At 42.5% G+C, this 17,483-nt stretch overlaps 1 protein-coding gene across 1 annotated transcript in view; it reads right to left on the bottom strand.

Annotated features, from left to right (window-relative positions):
- Positions 1 to 14,741, bottom strand: part of LOC134372447 (uncharacterized) — a 66,502-nt gene extending 51,761 nt beyond the window's left edge. The window contains exons 1-3 of the mRNA XM_063089946.1: positions 14,541 to 14,741; positions 13,087 to 13,213; positions 6,233 to 7,700 (exon numbers count right to left, since the gene is read on the bottom strand). Of these exons, the coding sequence (XP_062946016.1) occupies positions 6,233 to 7,700; positions 13,087 to 13,213; positions 14,541 to 14,573 (1,628 nt within the window). The 5' untranslated portion in view covers positions 14,574 to 14,741. The remainder of the gene's footprint in view (positions 1 to 6,232; positions 7,701 to 13,086; positions 13,214 to 14,540) is intronic.
- Between the last annotated feature and the right edge of the window lie 2,742 nt (positions 14,742 to 17,483).

Here is a 17,483-nt window from a genome sequence, read left to right as displayed (position 1 = left end):
CTATGTAGGACTGGCCGGTGCACTCACTGGCTGAGTGCCGGTCACGAAAAAGACAAACAAACAAAAATAAAATAGTAAATCAGGTGTTTGCAGTAGGACTCAATGAAGATGACATTTGAGGAAATATTTTAAGGTGGTGAGGAACATCAGCTTTATTTCTTCCTTTATACTCACTATATATTCATTGTCTTGCCTGACAGTATGAGATAGGATCTCCAGGATAATTGACTACATTGTAAGTGCCGAGAAGGGCCATTTTCCTTTGGTTCCTGATCTCAGGAAAATATTTTAATAATGGCCCACAAGTTATTATATTTACTATAATATTTTGTGGATATTTTTTATAAAATTAAGTAAGAGTACTTCTATCTCAGTCAGATAAATGTTTTATTTTCTCTCTCTCCAAATATACATACGCTTATTTGAATATTTTGAGAATAAGTTGGGAGTACTGTACCTCTTGACCAGTGAATATTTCTGGTATGTACTATTATTTTACTTAAATTTAATAAAGTATAATATAAATAAGATAATTGCCAATTTCAAGTGTATAATTTGATGAGTGCTGACAAATATAAACTGCGTATAACCACCACCCACCAAAATCATAACTGAGAAGGTTTCCATCACCCACATATCCTTGTACCCTTTGCAGTCAGCCTCTTCCTCCCAGGCCCAGACTCAAGAATCACTGATTTGGATCCTGTCACTCAAGTTTTGCCATTTCTAGATTTTCATATTAAGAAATCATACTCTATACAGACTTCTGTGTTTGTCTCCTTATTATAATATGGAGATTATAACTGAAATTCATCTATACTTTTTTCCTCATATCAGTAGTTTATTCCTTTATATTGATGAGGAATATTCTATTTATAAAATATGACACAATTTCTTACCAATTTACTGTGCATGGACATTTGTTTTTGTTTTCCAGGTTTTGGCTTTGAAGAATAAAATTGCTGGGAACATGCAAATGCAACTGTCTATGGACACAGGTTTCCATTTCTCTGTGGTTACAATTAGAAATGATACTGATGGGTCAAATGATGAGTGGATGACTAACTTTAATAACTGCCACAGTGTTTCCCAAATTTATTTTACTATTTGCATTCCCATCAGCAATGTATGAGAGTTCGTTTTTTTCATATCTTCAACACCTAGGTATCGTCAGTCTATCAATGCTACCTACCAAAAATTGAGTGGGCAGTAGTATCTCATCGTGGTTTTCATTTGTATTTCCTTAAATACTAATAACGCTAAATTTATTTTCCATTCATATATCATCTTTAGTGAAATATGTGTGCAAATATTTATTTTGCCTATTTTTTTTTTCCTGGCGGCTGACCAGCGTGAGGATTTCAACCCTTAATTTTAGTGTTATAACACCGTGCTCTAACCAACTGAGCAACCGGCTAGCCCCTATTTTGCCTATTTTTAAATTGTATTGTTTATATTATTATATTTGTAAAGTCCCTTTACATATTGTGGATACCCACTATTTATCAGACAAGACGGGGTGCTTTCAGGGTGGTATGGCTGTAGACCGATTAAAATATTGCCAGTAGAGGTTGTGTGATGGCCGAAGCCCTGAGGTATCCCATGGGCAACATGTATTGTGTACATTCAAAGGTGAATGTAAATGAGAGGCTGTTGAAATAGCATTAAATAGAGCACATATAACAGCAAAGTATTTGCCAGTGGAATACCAAATGGCCTCATTCATTTAAATTATGTGCGCTATGGGGCCCTTAATAAGTGACAAAGGTAGCAGCAATCTACCATGAAATCCTATTCCTCCTAGGATTCTTAAATAACTATTGTTGTGTCTCAGATGTAAACAAAATTGGTTACTTCTCACTTCAAGTCAATGAACCCACATAATTTGGATGTTAAATATATTCTTTATATGTTTTCAAAATGATTTCCAGCCCTTTTCTTTCTTTTTTTTTTACTGATTAAATTGTTATTTCTTTTGCCTACTAGGACTTTTCAAAAATGTTCCTTTAGTTTTTGTGCTTATATTTACTTGGAAATTTTTATTCAAATATACGTGAAGATAAATTTAACCATGAGTGCTTTCTTCCCCAGCTGCTTAAGTCTGGAAGTAAACACTTGTCTGTGGTTGTGGATCCCTCTGGAGTCATTCTGATTCACTTAAAAACCAACCACAGTATCTCTTTTCACGTCCCTCTACCTGGCCTCTTGGCTGCTTGACTCACTCCACAGTGCTCTTTTAGCCCCTACCAGATGCCTGTGGAGAGTGATCATAGTATAATGTGCTCTTCAAGATCCAGTCCTGGATGTGTGGAAAGGAGAAAACAGGCAGCTATTTTCTCCCCCAAAACATCAGTGCTATTTTTGTTATTACAGAATGTATTCAATGTATAATATAGTCAAATGAAGTGTGTTTGAGTTCTTTATCAGTAAGTTCTAATAAATCTTAATGTACATGCACTTGAAAACTTTAGAAATTAGAGGCTAAAAATTGCTCTGCTAGATGTGGGTGATAATATTGAGAATGTCTGGAGCATAACAACACTTTATAAACATGCTTTTTTTCAAATTTATTGTAATTCAAAAGTTTTTCAGACTTATTGAATGTTTTTTAAATTTATTGAAATTCTCCAGTCACTTTATAGACCCCCAAAGCTGTGTATTATGTTGGATTACTTATGTCTTTTCTGTCAAAAAGAACGAAAACAGAAACTTCCAGAGGATTCATAATAAAAATAGGCTTTAACTACAAAATATAATGTTAGCAAATTTCATCCCAATTGTTAATATGCATTCTTTCTAAAAAAAAAAAAAAAAAAAAAAAAATATGCATTCTTTCTGATCCTCTGTGAGAAAAACATCTTCAAAGTTTATGATTTTCTTTGTAAGAATTGTATTTCAAATATCTTGCCTGCTTGTTTTCTGAACAATTGATTATTTAACTGAATAACTGATGGAGTTTGGAGGTGTTGTCACCTCCAAATTTCATGTGAAAATTTGATCTCCAATGTGGCAGTGTTGGAAACTGATTGAGTCATGGGGGCAGATCCCTCATGAATGGATTAATGCTCTCCCTGGGGGAGGAGGGATTAATGAGTGAGTTCTCGCTCTATTAGTTCCCACGAGAGCTGATTGTTTAAAGGACTCTGGCACTTCCTCTCTCTTTCTCTCTTGCTTCCTCTCTCGACATGTAATCTGCTTGTACCCGCGGGCTGCCTCCCACTTTCTGCCATGAGTAGAAGCAGTCTGAGGCCCGTGCCAGATGAAGCTGTCCCAGAATCGTAAGCCAAATAAAACCTCTGTTCTTTATAAATTACCCAGTCTCAGGTAGTTCTGTTATAGCAACATGAAAATGGACTAAAACGATAATTTAACTGAATTATTGCTAATATTATACATTGTCTTTTCATTTGTTTTCAATAAAATTTTTGGTTTCAGGTGTGTAAGAATGTATTTAGTGTTCATTTAAATATGTACAATTTATGTGTTGTCAATTATACCTGCATTAAAGTGTCTTAAAAACAAATATTCAAAACTTGTCACTTCCCAATTTTACTATGTTTTATCACCTGTGTTCTGGAGGTTATTTGCAGCTACTGGATCACTATGGTGGAAATAGAATGGTATGTTTCTGGCGACTCTTCCCAACTCCATATTCAGTGGCACCATGATGATAGTTTGAAATTGGCCACGATGGAGGGTTTACACTAGGGAAACTGGCAAACATTAATGTGATAGAAAATATGTGAATAATATAGACTAAACTTAAAAGTGTGTGTGGTGTATATGGTCTTTACACTTGCATGACACGGAAAAAACTGGAATAAAAATGAGCAGTTTATTTGTTAATGAAAAGAATAGGCACAATTCATAACAAAGAAAACAGGCAAAAGATATGCACGGACATTTTGCCAGAGAAAATATACACATATAATAAACACATAAAAAAATTCAATATCATAAAGCCCTAGGGAAATGCAACTGAAACTACTGCACACTTATTAGAGGGTAAATTCTAAAAGATAGACTATACCAAGTTTTGGCAAGGATGTGGAAGAACTGGAATTCTTACACACTCCTAATGGGTATGCTAAAGCAAACAACCATTTTAGATCATAATGCAGCAGGTTCTTAGTAAGTTAAATATTCGTGTATCCTGTGTCTCACTTTGAGTTATTAACACGAGAGAAATGAAATAATATAAAGAGTTGTACACATTTGTAGCAGCTTTATTTGTAATAGCCCCAAACCGGAAATAACCTAAATGCTCACAAACAGATAAATGGATAAACAAATAATATATCCATAGACGGTTAACTCAGTTGGTTAGAGGATGGCCTTGTCACACCAAGGTCAATGGTTCAGTTCCCCGAACTGGCCAGCCACCAAAAAAAAAAAAAAAAAAAAAAAAAAAAAAAATATATATATATATATATATACACACACACACACACACACACCCATAGAAAATATACTTTTCAGCAATAAAAAGAATGATTGAGTCATATAAGCATCATTAAAGAACCTCAAAATAATTATGCATCACGAGTAAAACCAGAAAAAAATAAATATTTTGTGAATGAAACCATATAAAATTCTAGAAAATAAACTAATTATAGGTAAATGAAGGCAAATCAGTGGTTGCCTGGAAGGACAGGGAGGGGAGGAAGGGATTAGAAAAGGGCATGAAGTAAATTAGGGGTGAACTATATGTTCGTTTAAATAATTATAATCATGGTTTAATGGGTCAGTAACCCTACATTAACTCCCTCTTTTTCCTGATGATTTTTAAGGGGCAACCTTGCCTTTGTGGCAGTAAATATTGGTGAGCCATAAAGTTCATCTCTACTTAGGATGGCTAGGTCACAAAGCCACATTGCTGGATTAAGGGATCTCCCTTCTCTCTATGATTGTTTTCCTGGCCTGTGCAGCAATGGTTTTTATGTGAACATCCTAGAAAGGCTACTGGAATACACAAAACCATTAGCTTATTTTTTCTGATAATGACCTCAGCTACAGAAGATACATTTCTGGAGACCCTGAGAACATCTGTACACATTGATCTCGCACAATCACTAGAACAGTTTACAAGGAGTGCATTCCATCTAGTTTGCTGCAATCTCTTCCACTCCCTAATCCAGTGTTTCCATACCAATTTTGGTTCCCCTGGCTCCTGTAATCTTACAGTGACATTAGCCTACTGAATCATGGGTATCAGGGAACCCAAATCCTTTGCAGGACCTGAACTAGACACTGCCTTCAACAGTACTGGGCATTATGTGATATCCACTATTAACAAACAAACAAAAACCAATTCATGTTGTTCCCAGAAGCACTGCTGGTTGTCGCAACTTCCTGCCACATCAGGGTGTCCTCTGAGCCCACAGAAAATCCTGGCATCCAATCCACAAATTAGGACCATAAAACCCTGAATTCTTTCCTAGGAGGCCTTGGGCAACAATCCACATTGGGCCAAAACTGGAAAGAGAGCTATATTCTTCCATCATACTGTCATCTCTGAGCACACAAATTATGTGAACCCCACACCCACGCCCCAGGTGCTGATTAACCTGTGATGATGGCAGGGTCCAATTCTGTTTTCAAACCACCTCATATACCGAATAGAACCCCAAGATTAAAGGTAGCTTAAACAATAAAGACTTTATTATTACAAAAACCAAAACTATGTAAGGCAGTTCCCAGGTTGGTGACTTGTAGGCTGGAAAAAAAAATCCATGGTGTCAGGGGACCAACATGTTCCTGAAAAAGATAGCTTTTCTCAGAAAACTGCCAACAAAACTTGTTTCTTGTTTTCTTGTTTCAGGTTTTATTAGGTCAAGTCTATTCCCTAATTTGTGAGAGACAAGGGAATGAGGACCCCCTAAAGGTTCAGACTACTCATGATTTCCTCCAGCAAATGGAAAGCACAAAGGTCAGTTTCCCTGAACATGCTGGGGTGGTGACTGATGCACACTGTGTGGATATGGCAGGTGGTAGAGGTGAAATGGCTTCTGCCTCAGAAACCATCAGTGGCCTAACTTGTAAGGGCTCTGGGCAGGTAAGAAAGTGTAACACAGCTCCTCAAAATTTCCACCTACCTGGAATTTAAGGGGACTCTCCCCATTGTCTGTCTTCCAACATTGAGACTTTAATTCAGGTAGATGACTCTCAAAGGTGTTCTCCTCCAGTGTTATTACACTAAACAGAAATTGCATATTCTCTGTACAGCTAAGGCTTTTCTCCAGTGTGAACTCTCTGGTGTTGAATAAAGACAGATTTACAGCCAAAGGATTTCCCACATTCACTGCACTGATAAGGCCTTTTTCCAGTGTGAATTCTCCGATGTTGAATAAGGCTGGAACTTTGGCTAAAAGATTTCCCACATTCGCTGCACTCATAAGGCTTTTCTCCAGTGTGAACCCTCAGGTGTTTAATGAGGTTAGATTTGCAGCTAAAAGATTTCCCACATTCACTGCACTCAATAGGCCTTTCTCCAGTGTGAACTCTCTGGTGGTTCTTAAGGTTAGAGCTATGGCTAAAGGATTTCCCACATTCCCCACACACATAAGGCCTTTCTCCTGTGTGGACTTTCCGATGTGAACTGAAGCTGGAGCTTTGCTTAAAAGATTTCCCACATTTACTGCACTCATATGGCCTTTCTCCAGTGTGAAGTCTCCGGTGGTGAATGAGGCTGGAGCTTCGGCTAAAGGACTTCCCACATTCACTGCACTCATGAGGCCTTTCTCCAGTGTGAACTCTCTGGTGGTAAATGAGGCTAAAGTTTTGGCTGAAAGATTTCCCACATTCACTGCACTCATAAGGCCTTTCTCCAGTGTGAACTCTTCGATGCTGAATAAGGTTAGACCTTTGGCTAAAGGATTTCCTGCATTCCTCACACTCATAAGGTCTTTCTCCAGTGTGAACCTTCCTATGGCTATTTAGGCTGTAGATCTGACTAAAAGATTTCCCACATTCACTGCATTTGTAAGGCCTTTCTCCAGTGTGAACTCTCTGATGTATAATGAAGCTGGAGTAGTAGGTAAAAAATTTTCCACATTCATTGCATTCGTAAGGCCTTTCTTCACTGTGGACTTTCTGGTGCTGAATGAGATTACATCTTCGTGTGCAGGCTTTCCCACATTTGCTGCACTCAAAAAGCCCTTCTCTAGTGAGGACTCTCTGGTCCTGAACAAGCATGTCTGTGTGGCTGAAGGCTTTCTTGCATTCTCCCCAGATGTGATGACTTTTTCCACTGTGAAACGCCACCCTACATTTGTTACTGTTATTTGGCTTCTCCCCAACATGAGTGGCCTGTTGGTGGGGAAATCCTATGCTGGCCAGAAAGACATTCCCAACCTCTCTGCAGGTAAAGGGCTTCTCCGACACATGGACTGTGCAGCTCTTTATAAATGAGGCTCTGTCCACATAACTTCTGAAGGGTAACTCTTTAATGTGCTGCCTCTGGTGCTGTTGAAGGTCTGCTGTGAAGTAGAATTGTTTTGCACATGTGTATGGATTTTGCCTGTGATGTGATCCCTGGTGCTCAGCCAAGTGTAAAATGTCTTTTAAGACCAGGCCACACACTTCACAGGGGTAGACATTCTGGGAAGATGAACCTTCTTTCAAAGTCCTGACCTGTGACACTCCTACAGAAATGCTCTGTTCAGAAGGTGCCTCTGCATGCTCCACTCCAAACCAACCACCTAAAAGCAAAGAAGTGATGGTGAAGTACCTGTTGTGTTTATTACAAGGGGGGCAATACAATCACATATGTACATCTGACACTGCAAAGAACCAGTCCATGGGATTGTTTTCAGGAAAAGAGAGTTGGGGGTCAGGTTGAGAAAGCAACTGCTGTGCATTACTAAGCTCCTAAAATCACAGAATGGGGTAGGCTTTACCAGGCCCAAGACTCAAGGACGGGGTGTGGTTAAAGGATTAGAGGCATGTTCTACAATTCATTCCTCTATCAATGGCTTTTAGCAGGATCATATCTGCTGGTAACATGTAATGCTGTGAAGTGTATTTCCAGGCCCTAGAAAATGTGACTGACAAAGCAACTGGTGTTGAGACTATTAAAGGATATATGCATACCTCAGGATGCAACAATATTAGAAAACACACAGAGAGGACAGTATGAGAAACAGGTGAGATAAGGAGACCAGAGAGGTAGAAATGAGCCCTGTGCTGGAAGTCAGAATAAAAATAACAGGTAGTAGAAATGACAAGTTGGTAAACTGTCAAAAATGAAAAAGAGAAGATAGAAGTGAGGTGCCTCTGGAAATGCCACCAAAATGGACAGGTCCCTGGTATGATCTGAACATACCCTAATGTCATGCCCTCCCCCAGCTTCCATTCACTTGGCTCAGGACCTCTCTGAGCCCATCATACTGAGGCTAAAGCCATGAACATCATCTGAAGCACTGATGACTCTTTTCCTAGACCCAAATAAACAACTACATGAGACCGGGATGATATAAGTCCTAATGGAAAGACAGGACACATAAGTAGCTAACACTGGTCCAGAAAAACTTAGCATACAACAGGACACAGGAAGTTAAGCTGGTATAAACTCAAATTAGAGTATTATAACTTTAGGATGTTAAATATTTATGTGCCCAATAATAGACCATCAAAACACACAAACAAAAAATTGACAGAATTGAAGGGAGAAACACAGTTCTAAAATAAAAATTGGAGACACTAATATTCCACTTTAAATAATGGATAGAACAGCCAGAGAGAAGATAAATAAGAATATAGAAGACCTAAACAGCAAAATAAAACTAGATCTAAGAAACATAGACACTCTACCCAACAACAGAATGCACATTCTTCTTAAGTGCACCTGTGACATTCTCCAGAATAAACCATATGTTAGGCTGTAAATAAGCCTCATTAGATTTTTTTAAAAATTTATTTATTTTTATTAAATCATAATTGATTATACATATTTTGGGGATTCAATGTTGACATATGTTGATCAAATCAATATTACCAGTATGTATATTGTTACAAATTGTACTTATTCTTTACTCCCCTTGTCCAATCCCTCCCTATCTCCCTCTTCCTTCCTCCTCCCACCACTGATAACCCTAGATTTCTTCTCTTCCTCTGAAAGAGTAACAGTTACTCTGCTGATTTGTTGCCTAGATGATCTGTCCGATGCTGAGAGGTGTGTTCAGTTCCCCCAGTATTAACATAGAGCAGATGCTGCTTCTGTCACTCTGGAATGGGCTTTGTGGAGAGAGACATCCTCTTTTCTTTGGTCTCTGCTGGTGACTCTCCTTGTGTCAATGCACTCCAGTGGGTGGTGGACCATCTGCATGGTGGTTGTGACGTCTAGTCACTTTGTGACAGCTGTGGTTACTGTGATGGGCCACCCACATGGAAGTGATGTTTTTGGCATGCTCCTTGGTGCTGGTGGTGTGCTTGGTTGTGGGTGGGGGGGGGGGAGTCAGGTCCCTAGCTCGTTGCCCCGGGCCCATGGGCAGGGCCCTGAAGCGCTGGTGGTGTGCCTGGGTGTGGGCAGGGGTTCCGGTCCCCAGCTCCATACCTCAGGTCCCCTGGTGGCCCCTAGGCACTGGTGCTGTGCCTGGGCCGGAACTTTTTGTCTTTTGCTTACTTCTAACATGGGGGAACTTCCTGTGGGAACCAGTACTTGAGCTGTGTGGTTGAGCTAAATTGCTGCTTTGCTGCTGTTTCCCTAGGGAAGGCTTTTTGTGCACCTCAGGGTTTAATGGTTGACCTTATAGGTACTTCCGGCTCTCCAGAGACCCAGTGCACCTGGGTTGTGTAGAAACACTGGTCTGGGCTTGAGTCTTTTCATCAAACTGCACCCCATCCAATTCTGCATTCCCAATCAATCTCCTGTCGGTGGCCCGGCACTGATTGGGGGGTGGATTGGCTGTCCTTGCTGTGTCCCAGTGTTCTCCTGGTGTGCCCGTCTCCCCCACCACCCATGTTCCCAACACTTCCCACGGGACGGGCCCTGCACAAGTCCCTGGTGATGACTCACCAGCCTCTGAACGGCTCCTTGTTTTTAGCTGTTCTGGCTCCTCGCTCCTGCATGAGCCCAAGGGAACCCTATTAGTGGTCTTGCTGTCCTGGGGGCCGCCAAGGCCCTCTTCTCCCCTGTTACCTCGAAGTGCCCATCCGAAGGGCACAGCTATGGTTTCTGCTGGCTCCTGCTCCATGTGCTCAGCAGCTCTAGGCTTAAAGTGGCCTGAAATGTTCTGAGCAGTTTTTTCTTTCTCTCATCATGGTTTCTCCCACCTTCATGAACTCCATAGGTCTCTCCTCCTCCTCCTCCCCTAAGCTCCAGTTACCCCAGCTTGGCTGTTGTTACATTTCTATAGTTGTAAATTGGTTGATTTGTGGGAGAGAGTAATGCTGAGGACCATCTTGACTGGAACTCAGCCTTGGTAGATTTAAAAGACAGACATCATACAAAGTATCTTCTCCAACCACAATGGGATGAACTTGGAAATCAGTAACAGAAGAAAACTGGAACATTTACAAGTCTGTAGAAATTAAACCATGCAATCTTAAACAACCAGTGGGGCAAAGAAGAAATCACAAGGGAAATTAAAAAGTACTTACGGATGAATAAAAATGAAAAGACAGTATGCAAAAACTAAGGGGAAAATTTATAGCTATAAACACTTATGTTAAAAAGAAAAAAAAAATCTTGATTCAACAGCCCATATTTACAACTTAAGGTACTACAAAAAGAAGAATAAATTAAAGCCAAAGCTATCAGAAAAAGGAAATAATACAGATTAGAGCAAAGATAAATAAAATAGAGAAAAAAATGAAGAAAGGACAGACTTCAGCACGCGATCCTAGGAAAACTGGATGTCCACATGCAGAAGAATAAATTGCACCATATACAAAAATTAATTCAAAATGGACCAAGGATCTAAATGTAAGAACTAAAATTATAAAGTTCTTAGAAGAAAATAGAGAAAAGCTTCATGACATTGGATTTGTCAATAATTCCTTGGATATGACATCAAAGGCACAGCCAGTAAAAGAAAAACAGACAAATTGGAGTTGGTCATAAGAAACGTCTAGGGTCAAAGTATACTGTCAACACAATAAAAAGGCAACCCAGAGAAAGGGAGAGAACATTTGCAAATCACATGTCTGATAAGAGATTAATACCCAGATCATGTACCAGCCAGCACCCCCCGCAAAAGAAATTCAGATAATAAAAAGAACTTCAAAAACTCAACAATAAAAACAAACAGCCAGATTAAAAAATAACCAAAAGACCTGAATAGACATTTACCCAAAGAAGTTATACAAATGGCCAATTACCACAAGAAAAAGATGCTCAACATCATTAATCATAAGGAAAATGCAAATCGTAAGCACAATGGGATATCACCACACACCCATTTGAATGGCTACTAAAAAAACCCAGAAAATAACAAGTGTTGACAAGGATTTGGAGAAACTGAAAACTTTGTGCAATGCTGATGGGAATGTAAAATGGCGCGGCTGCTATGAAAATAGTGTACTGGTTCCTTAAAAAATTAAAAATAGAATTACCATATGATCCAGCAATTCCACTTCAGAGTATATACCCAAAAGAATTGAAAGCAGAGCACAAAAAGTTATCTGTACATTCACGTTCAGAGAAGCATTATTCACAATAGCCAAAAGGTACAAACAACCCAAGTGTCCATTAATGGATGAATGGATAAACAAAACATGGTACATACAACCAAATATTATTCAGCCTTAAAAAGAAGGAAATCGTGACACATTCTACAACTTAGATGGACTTTGAAGATATTATGCTAAGTGAAATTAGCCAGACACAAGATAACAAATACTACTTAATTCCACTTATTTGGCAGCTGGCCAGTACAGGGATCCGAACCCTTGACCTTGGTGTTATAACACTGGGCTCTAACCAACTGAGCTAACCAGCCAACACCTCATCAGGTACTCAGAATAGACAAATTCACAGAAACAAAAATAGAAAGGTTGTTGCCAGGGGATGGGGGGAGTTACTGTTTAATGGGTGCAGAGTTTAAGTTGCGCAAGACAAAAAAGTTCTACGGAAGGATGATGATGATGGTTGCACAACAACGTGAATGTACTAAATGCCATTGAACTGTATACAGTTGTCCCTTGGTATCTATGGGGGATTGGTTCCAAGACCCCCGAGGATACCAAAAATCCATAAATACTCATGTCCCTTATATAAAATGGTGTGCTATTTACATATAACCTATGCACATCTGCCCATATACTTTAAATTATCTCGATTACTTAAAATACCAATACAATGTAAATGATATGTAAGTAGTTGTTATACTGTATTGTTTCAGGAATAATAACAAAGTAAAAAGTCTGTCCATGGTCAGTACAGATGCAACCATCCATTTTTTTCCTGAATATTTTTGATCTGCAGTTGGTTAAATCCACAGAAGCGGAACTCATGGATCCAAAGTTCTGATTATACTTAAATACGGTTAAAAGCAGGGCTGGCTGATTAGCTCAGTTGGTTAGAGCTCAGTGTTATAATACCAAGGTCAAGGGTTCAGATTCCTGTACCGGCTAGCTGCCAAAACGAATAAACAAAAATGGTTAAAAGGGTAAATCTTATGTTATATATTTTTACCACAATTAAAAATAATAATAATAAAAAATACCCAACAACAACCTCAGAGGAGGTTCTTGCAAGAACAGTCTGTATAAGTAGTGACAATGTCAGACACTACATTTTATGGCATAGTAAGGCACAAATAAATGTCAGATACAGGAAGGGCGCAAAATTTGGGTGCCATGGACCTAGTCAGTCACCAGACAGGGAGAAGGCAAGTCAGGTGGGACCTACTAGGCTTAATGCAAGACTACAGCTCTCAAATTATTACCCGTGAGGCTTTGGGGCAGCAGGTATTGGAGTGATAAGGGGAGGGAAGTAGGCATGCACTCAGTCAATAGTACCTACCCAGGGAACCGGGAAAGGAAGCATGGCCCATTGTCCAAATGTGAATAGGACAGAGCTGCTCCTGAGGAAAAGAAGAAAGGCAGAGCATAGCCCAGGGCACAGGGTGGGTATGAGGGCCTTACTTGGTGAGGATGTAAGTGCAAAGTTCTCCAGCATCACATCAAGGTATAGGTGTCTCTGAGCCTCGTCAAGGAGATCCCACTCATCCCAGGAGAAGTACACAGCCACGTCTTCAAAGGTCACACTGCCCTGGAATGACAGGGACTGATGAAACCATGAACAGTCTTAATCTGGAAGACCCCATAGTTCATGTCCCCATATATCTACCCCCATGTTCATCCTCCTCCCAAGCTCCCCAACTCAGAGAAGATACCAGACCCTGGCGGCAATTGTGCCTGCTCTCTACTTATGTTCCCGTGAGTCACTGTATTCAGTCTGTTTTCCACTTTGCAACCAGAGGGAACCTTTTAACTGCTGGGCAAGATAATCTCCCACTTTGATCCAATACTACCATTGCCTCCACAATAGAGACCTAACTTTACAGGCAGTCATTCCAAGCCTGACTCCTACTTATCCACCTCCTGGAGTTTGTTGCCACCAGAAAGAAAGGAGATCTACAGTTCCCTGAACCAGCCCAGCCTCACCTCCATGCAGTTTCACACGCTGTTATCTGTATCTGTGATCCACACCTCTTTCCAATGGTGGCCTTAAGTGGGAACCCCCCCATGTAACTCCCAGCCTGGATGCAGGACCCTGAGCTCAGGAATTCTTGTCCAGGCTTCCCAAACCCAAGGGCTGAGAGAATGGCAGGTGAAGAGTCCCATAACACCACAAATTCAGAGAAAATGTGAATGGGGGCCGGGAGGAGTGAGAGACTGGGACACTCTCCACTTACCTGTGTAGGTTCCAAAAGCACTTCTGCAGCCACGGGAACTTGTGGGAAGAGGCAGACATAGTGGGATGTAACCATGGCGTTGCTCCACGGACATAGGTTTTCCCTTTACCCCTACCCAGTCACAGAGCCAGATAACATCCAGTTGACTGTCTAACCTCAGTGCCTCAGTCCTCACTGCTGCTTCTTACTAGTTGTGTAACTTGCAAAAAGCCTTCATCTCCCTCTGCCTCAATATCCTCATCACTCTCTAGTCTGTTCTTCCACTGAACAGCCTTTGGGGGGGCTTTTCAAACCCTAACTCAGGTCGTGTCTCTCTTTTGCTCAAAACTCTGCGTGGCCCTCATGGCCCTGTGAATGAAGGTACAACTCAGTATGCCACTACAGGTGCAAATCTATTTCCAACTCTGTTCCCCTCAGTTAACAACGTGGACGCCAGGTTTCCCGAATGCTCCTGGCTTAGTCGCACCTCCAAGCCTTTCCACATGCAGGTCCCTCTGCCTGTCACACTTTTCCACACCCACCACACTGGATGTCAGAAACAGTAACCCACCCAAGAGCACCTCACTGTCCTGAACACCGAAGCCTGGGCTGCAGGACGTGAGGACACTCTCACTGGGGATTAGGGATTTAGGATTTAAGTGGGGGTGAAGGCGGGTGAGGCCCGGAGGACGCAGCGTTTACCTGAGCTGGGTGCCTCGGCGCGGCCGCCGCCATCAGACTGTGTGGGCGGAGCGGGACCTGGATCGGATGGCGACCGGGGAGGGGACCCGGGCACCGCCGTCCCCTGGCCGGCCTCACAGGCGGCTGTGCCTCCGATCCTCAGACCCACTTTTCGCGCCTTCTCGGGCCGTTACTTCGGACCTGACACGGCGCATTCAGCTGCCGACATAGAGAACAGACCAAAGGGCAGCCAAAATGACCGCCACGAAGATGCCGGAAGTCCCGATTCAAGGAACACGCCCGCACGGAAGGCCGCCCCCCTGGACTTTTATTGGATCAACGCACTGCCACTCGACGCAAGCCTTTCTGGGTATTGTAGTTCCCCCAGCTGCACGAGCAGAGGCGAAGGGCGCCTGGCCTCCGAACCCGGGGGAGAAGATGCCCAGCAGCCCAGAGGAGCACCGGGAAAGACAGCGCTCGGAGCACGGGGCAAGACAGCGCTCTTCGGAAGGACAGGGCGAGGCAGGGGCTGCGCTCCTTCTTAAAGGGGCCACAGGCCGATTTCTGGGGAGAGTCTCCAGTGCAACTGATCGCTTAAGTATTTAGACATTATTTCGAACTCCATGAAGCCTGTCCAAGTAGACATCTACTGGTAGCAGGAAGCGAATAAACATTATCTTATTATTCTTCGATGCGTGGCACCTGAAGTGTCACAGTCAGTTTTGTGAGCTTCAGTAGGTTCTGTCATGGACAAAAGAAATCAGACAGAAGCCACGATGGGGAAGATATTGCTTTACTCTGTATCCCCTGTTGTTTGCTTTGCTCACTTAACACATCGTGTACGACCTAAAGCTACATCCTCATTTTAGACCTCTCTCTCTCTCTCTCTCTCTCTCTCTTTCTCTTTCTCTCGCAGCTCATCGGTACAGAGATCGAAACCCATGACCTTGGAGTTATAAAGCTGTGCTCTAACCAGCTGAGCTTACCAACCAGCCCTTTTTGCAACTGATAGATATCTCCTTATCTATTTATCTATGAACAAGTTGTGCACCTACAGCTGCCTCCTGCTTTTGGGGGCTGCATTGCATTGTGCTGTCTACATATGCCGTGGCGTCTGGCTCAGGGCTACTGATCGCCCCTCAGTACCCTTCTCCAAAGCCTCGGAAAACTCAATGAGAGTCCCCAGTGCTGGTTCCGCGCTGGTCTGGCCACTCCCTGACCTCCTGGGACGTAAGACCCGGGTCTGGAAGCATCGGGGCAGAGGCCAGAAGGTCAGGGGTGCCCTCTCCACCTCGGGACAAAGATCTCTCTAGGGGGCATGGGTTGGGGTCATCCTTGGCCACCGTGTCCGTGGAGTCCTCGGAGTCTACGAGACCACAGCAAGGGCAGCATAGTCCTGCCACGTACGGCCTTCATGGGCTGTCCTGAGATTGTCCAGGCAGGTGTGAGGGAGATGGAGTAGGGGAAAGTCCCTGCTGGAGTTCAGGGCTAGCTTTCTCTAGTGGCTCGACCCCGGCAAGGAGACCCCTCCACCTGCGAGTACCGACCCGGAGAACTGGAAAGGTCTTCCTGAGAGTGGACCGAGTCCCGCATGGGTCCTGGGGAGTTGTGGAGACTAGGCCAGTACTGGGAACAGCGGGGACTCTGGCCACCTGGCTTTGTGCTGACTTGTGGGGCAGTGGGGACGGTGAAAAAGCAGGAGTCAGCTTCTTGTCTCTGAAGCAAAGCGGGGACTTCTCCTTCTGAGCGACTGGTGGGGACCACAGCCCTTGGAGTGAACAGTAGAACTCATCCTAGAAGATCCTTCCTGAAACGCCTCTGCTGGGGGCACCGATGGTCTCCTTCTTCTCCTAGGTTCCTGAGCAGCCCCTGTGCTCCTTTCCTGGCCACCATCGGTGTGGCCTTACCATGGTCTGCATGTTCCCCACCCTACATTCCACCTGGCTCGTCCCCTTCCTTGCTGTCCTCAGTCTGCTCAGATGGTCTTACCACTTCCTTCTATCGAAGAATCACTAGGAAAAAAAAAATCCTTGCTTTGGAACCTAACATTCCACACAATTTTGAACATCTTCAAAGATTGTTTTACTTTTACCTATTTTCAGCATTTAAGAGGAATCTCACATACCATCAGAAGGAAGTAACCAAATCAGAAATGCCATCTCATGCTGATTCCTGAGTTCTTTATCCTTATACAAAGTTTTACATCTCTTGGTCTATAGACATTTTTCTATCAGCTTTTCAAGAAGCTCAAGGCAGGAGTTTAGTGCACTTCTCCACACTCTAAATCCACACCTCAGTTCTCCAAACCGTTCCTTGCTCACAGGTGTAGGACTTGGTGCAGTTAGCCATGTTGTAGGTCACCTAAAGAGACCTTTACAGTCTGATGTTCCCTTCCACACTGTTGTGGGTTCAATGGATTTTAGTGCTGATCAAGGAAAAAGATACAACCACGAGAGGCAGTTAACACACAGCAAGCTTTATTGAGCAGCTCCTGAAAAGGTTTGCATGAGAGGGGAATTCCCTCAGAACGTGAGGCAGTCCGGAGATAGTGAGGGGGCCGCCATCCAAAAGGAGAAGAAAGCAAGGGAACGCCCAGTAGAGAGGGGATTCAAAGAAGAGATTTATATGTCTAGGCTATGTCTCCTACCAGCACAGCAAGGAGTCTCTGGGTCTGAGATCTCCAAAGAGTAGTAGTAGTAGAGGGTCTTAAAACCACAAGTTGTGCTCTATCTTATTAAGGGGCAGCAGGTGCTGGGTGTAGTTTGGAAAGGTAAGCAAAGCGGGCAAGCCCTTAGTAGATAGAATCTGCTTACTTGAGCTATCTCTAAAACAATGTGATACCAAACTCAAAATTTGAGTTTGGCTCTGGTAGGCTTTTGAGCTAAAGGGTCTCAGCCTACAGTGAAGAAGTAACCACCACAGGGACCAATACACAGAGGCCATCTTTGGCTTATTTATGTAATA

The sequence above is a fragment of the Cynocephalus volans genome, chromosome 3, assembly GCF_027409185.1.
Source record: "Cynocephalus volans isolate mCynVol1 chromosome 3, mCynVol1.pri, whole genome shotgun sequence".
NCBI lineage: Eukaryota > Metazoa > Chordata > Mammalia > Dermoptera > Cynocephalidae > Cynocephalus > Cynocephalus volans.
This window is presented reverse-complemented; position numbering and strand designations above follow the sequence as displayed.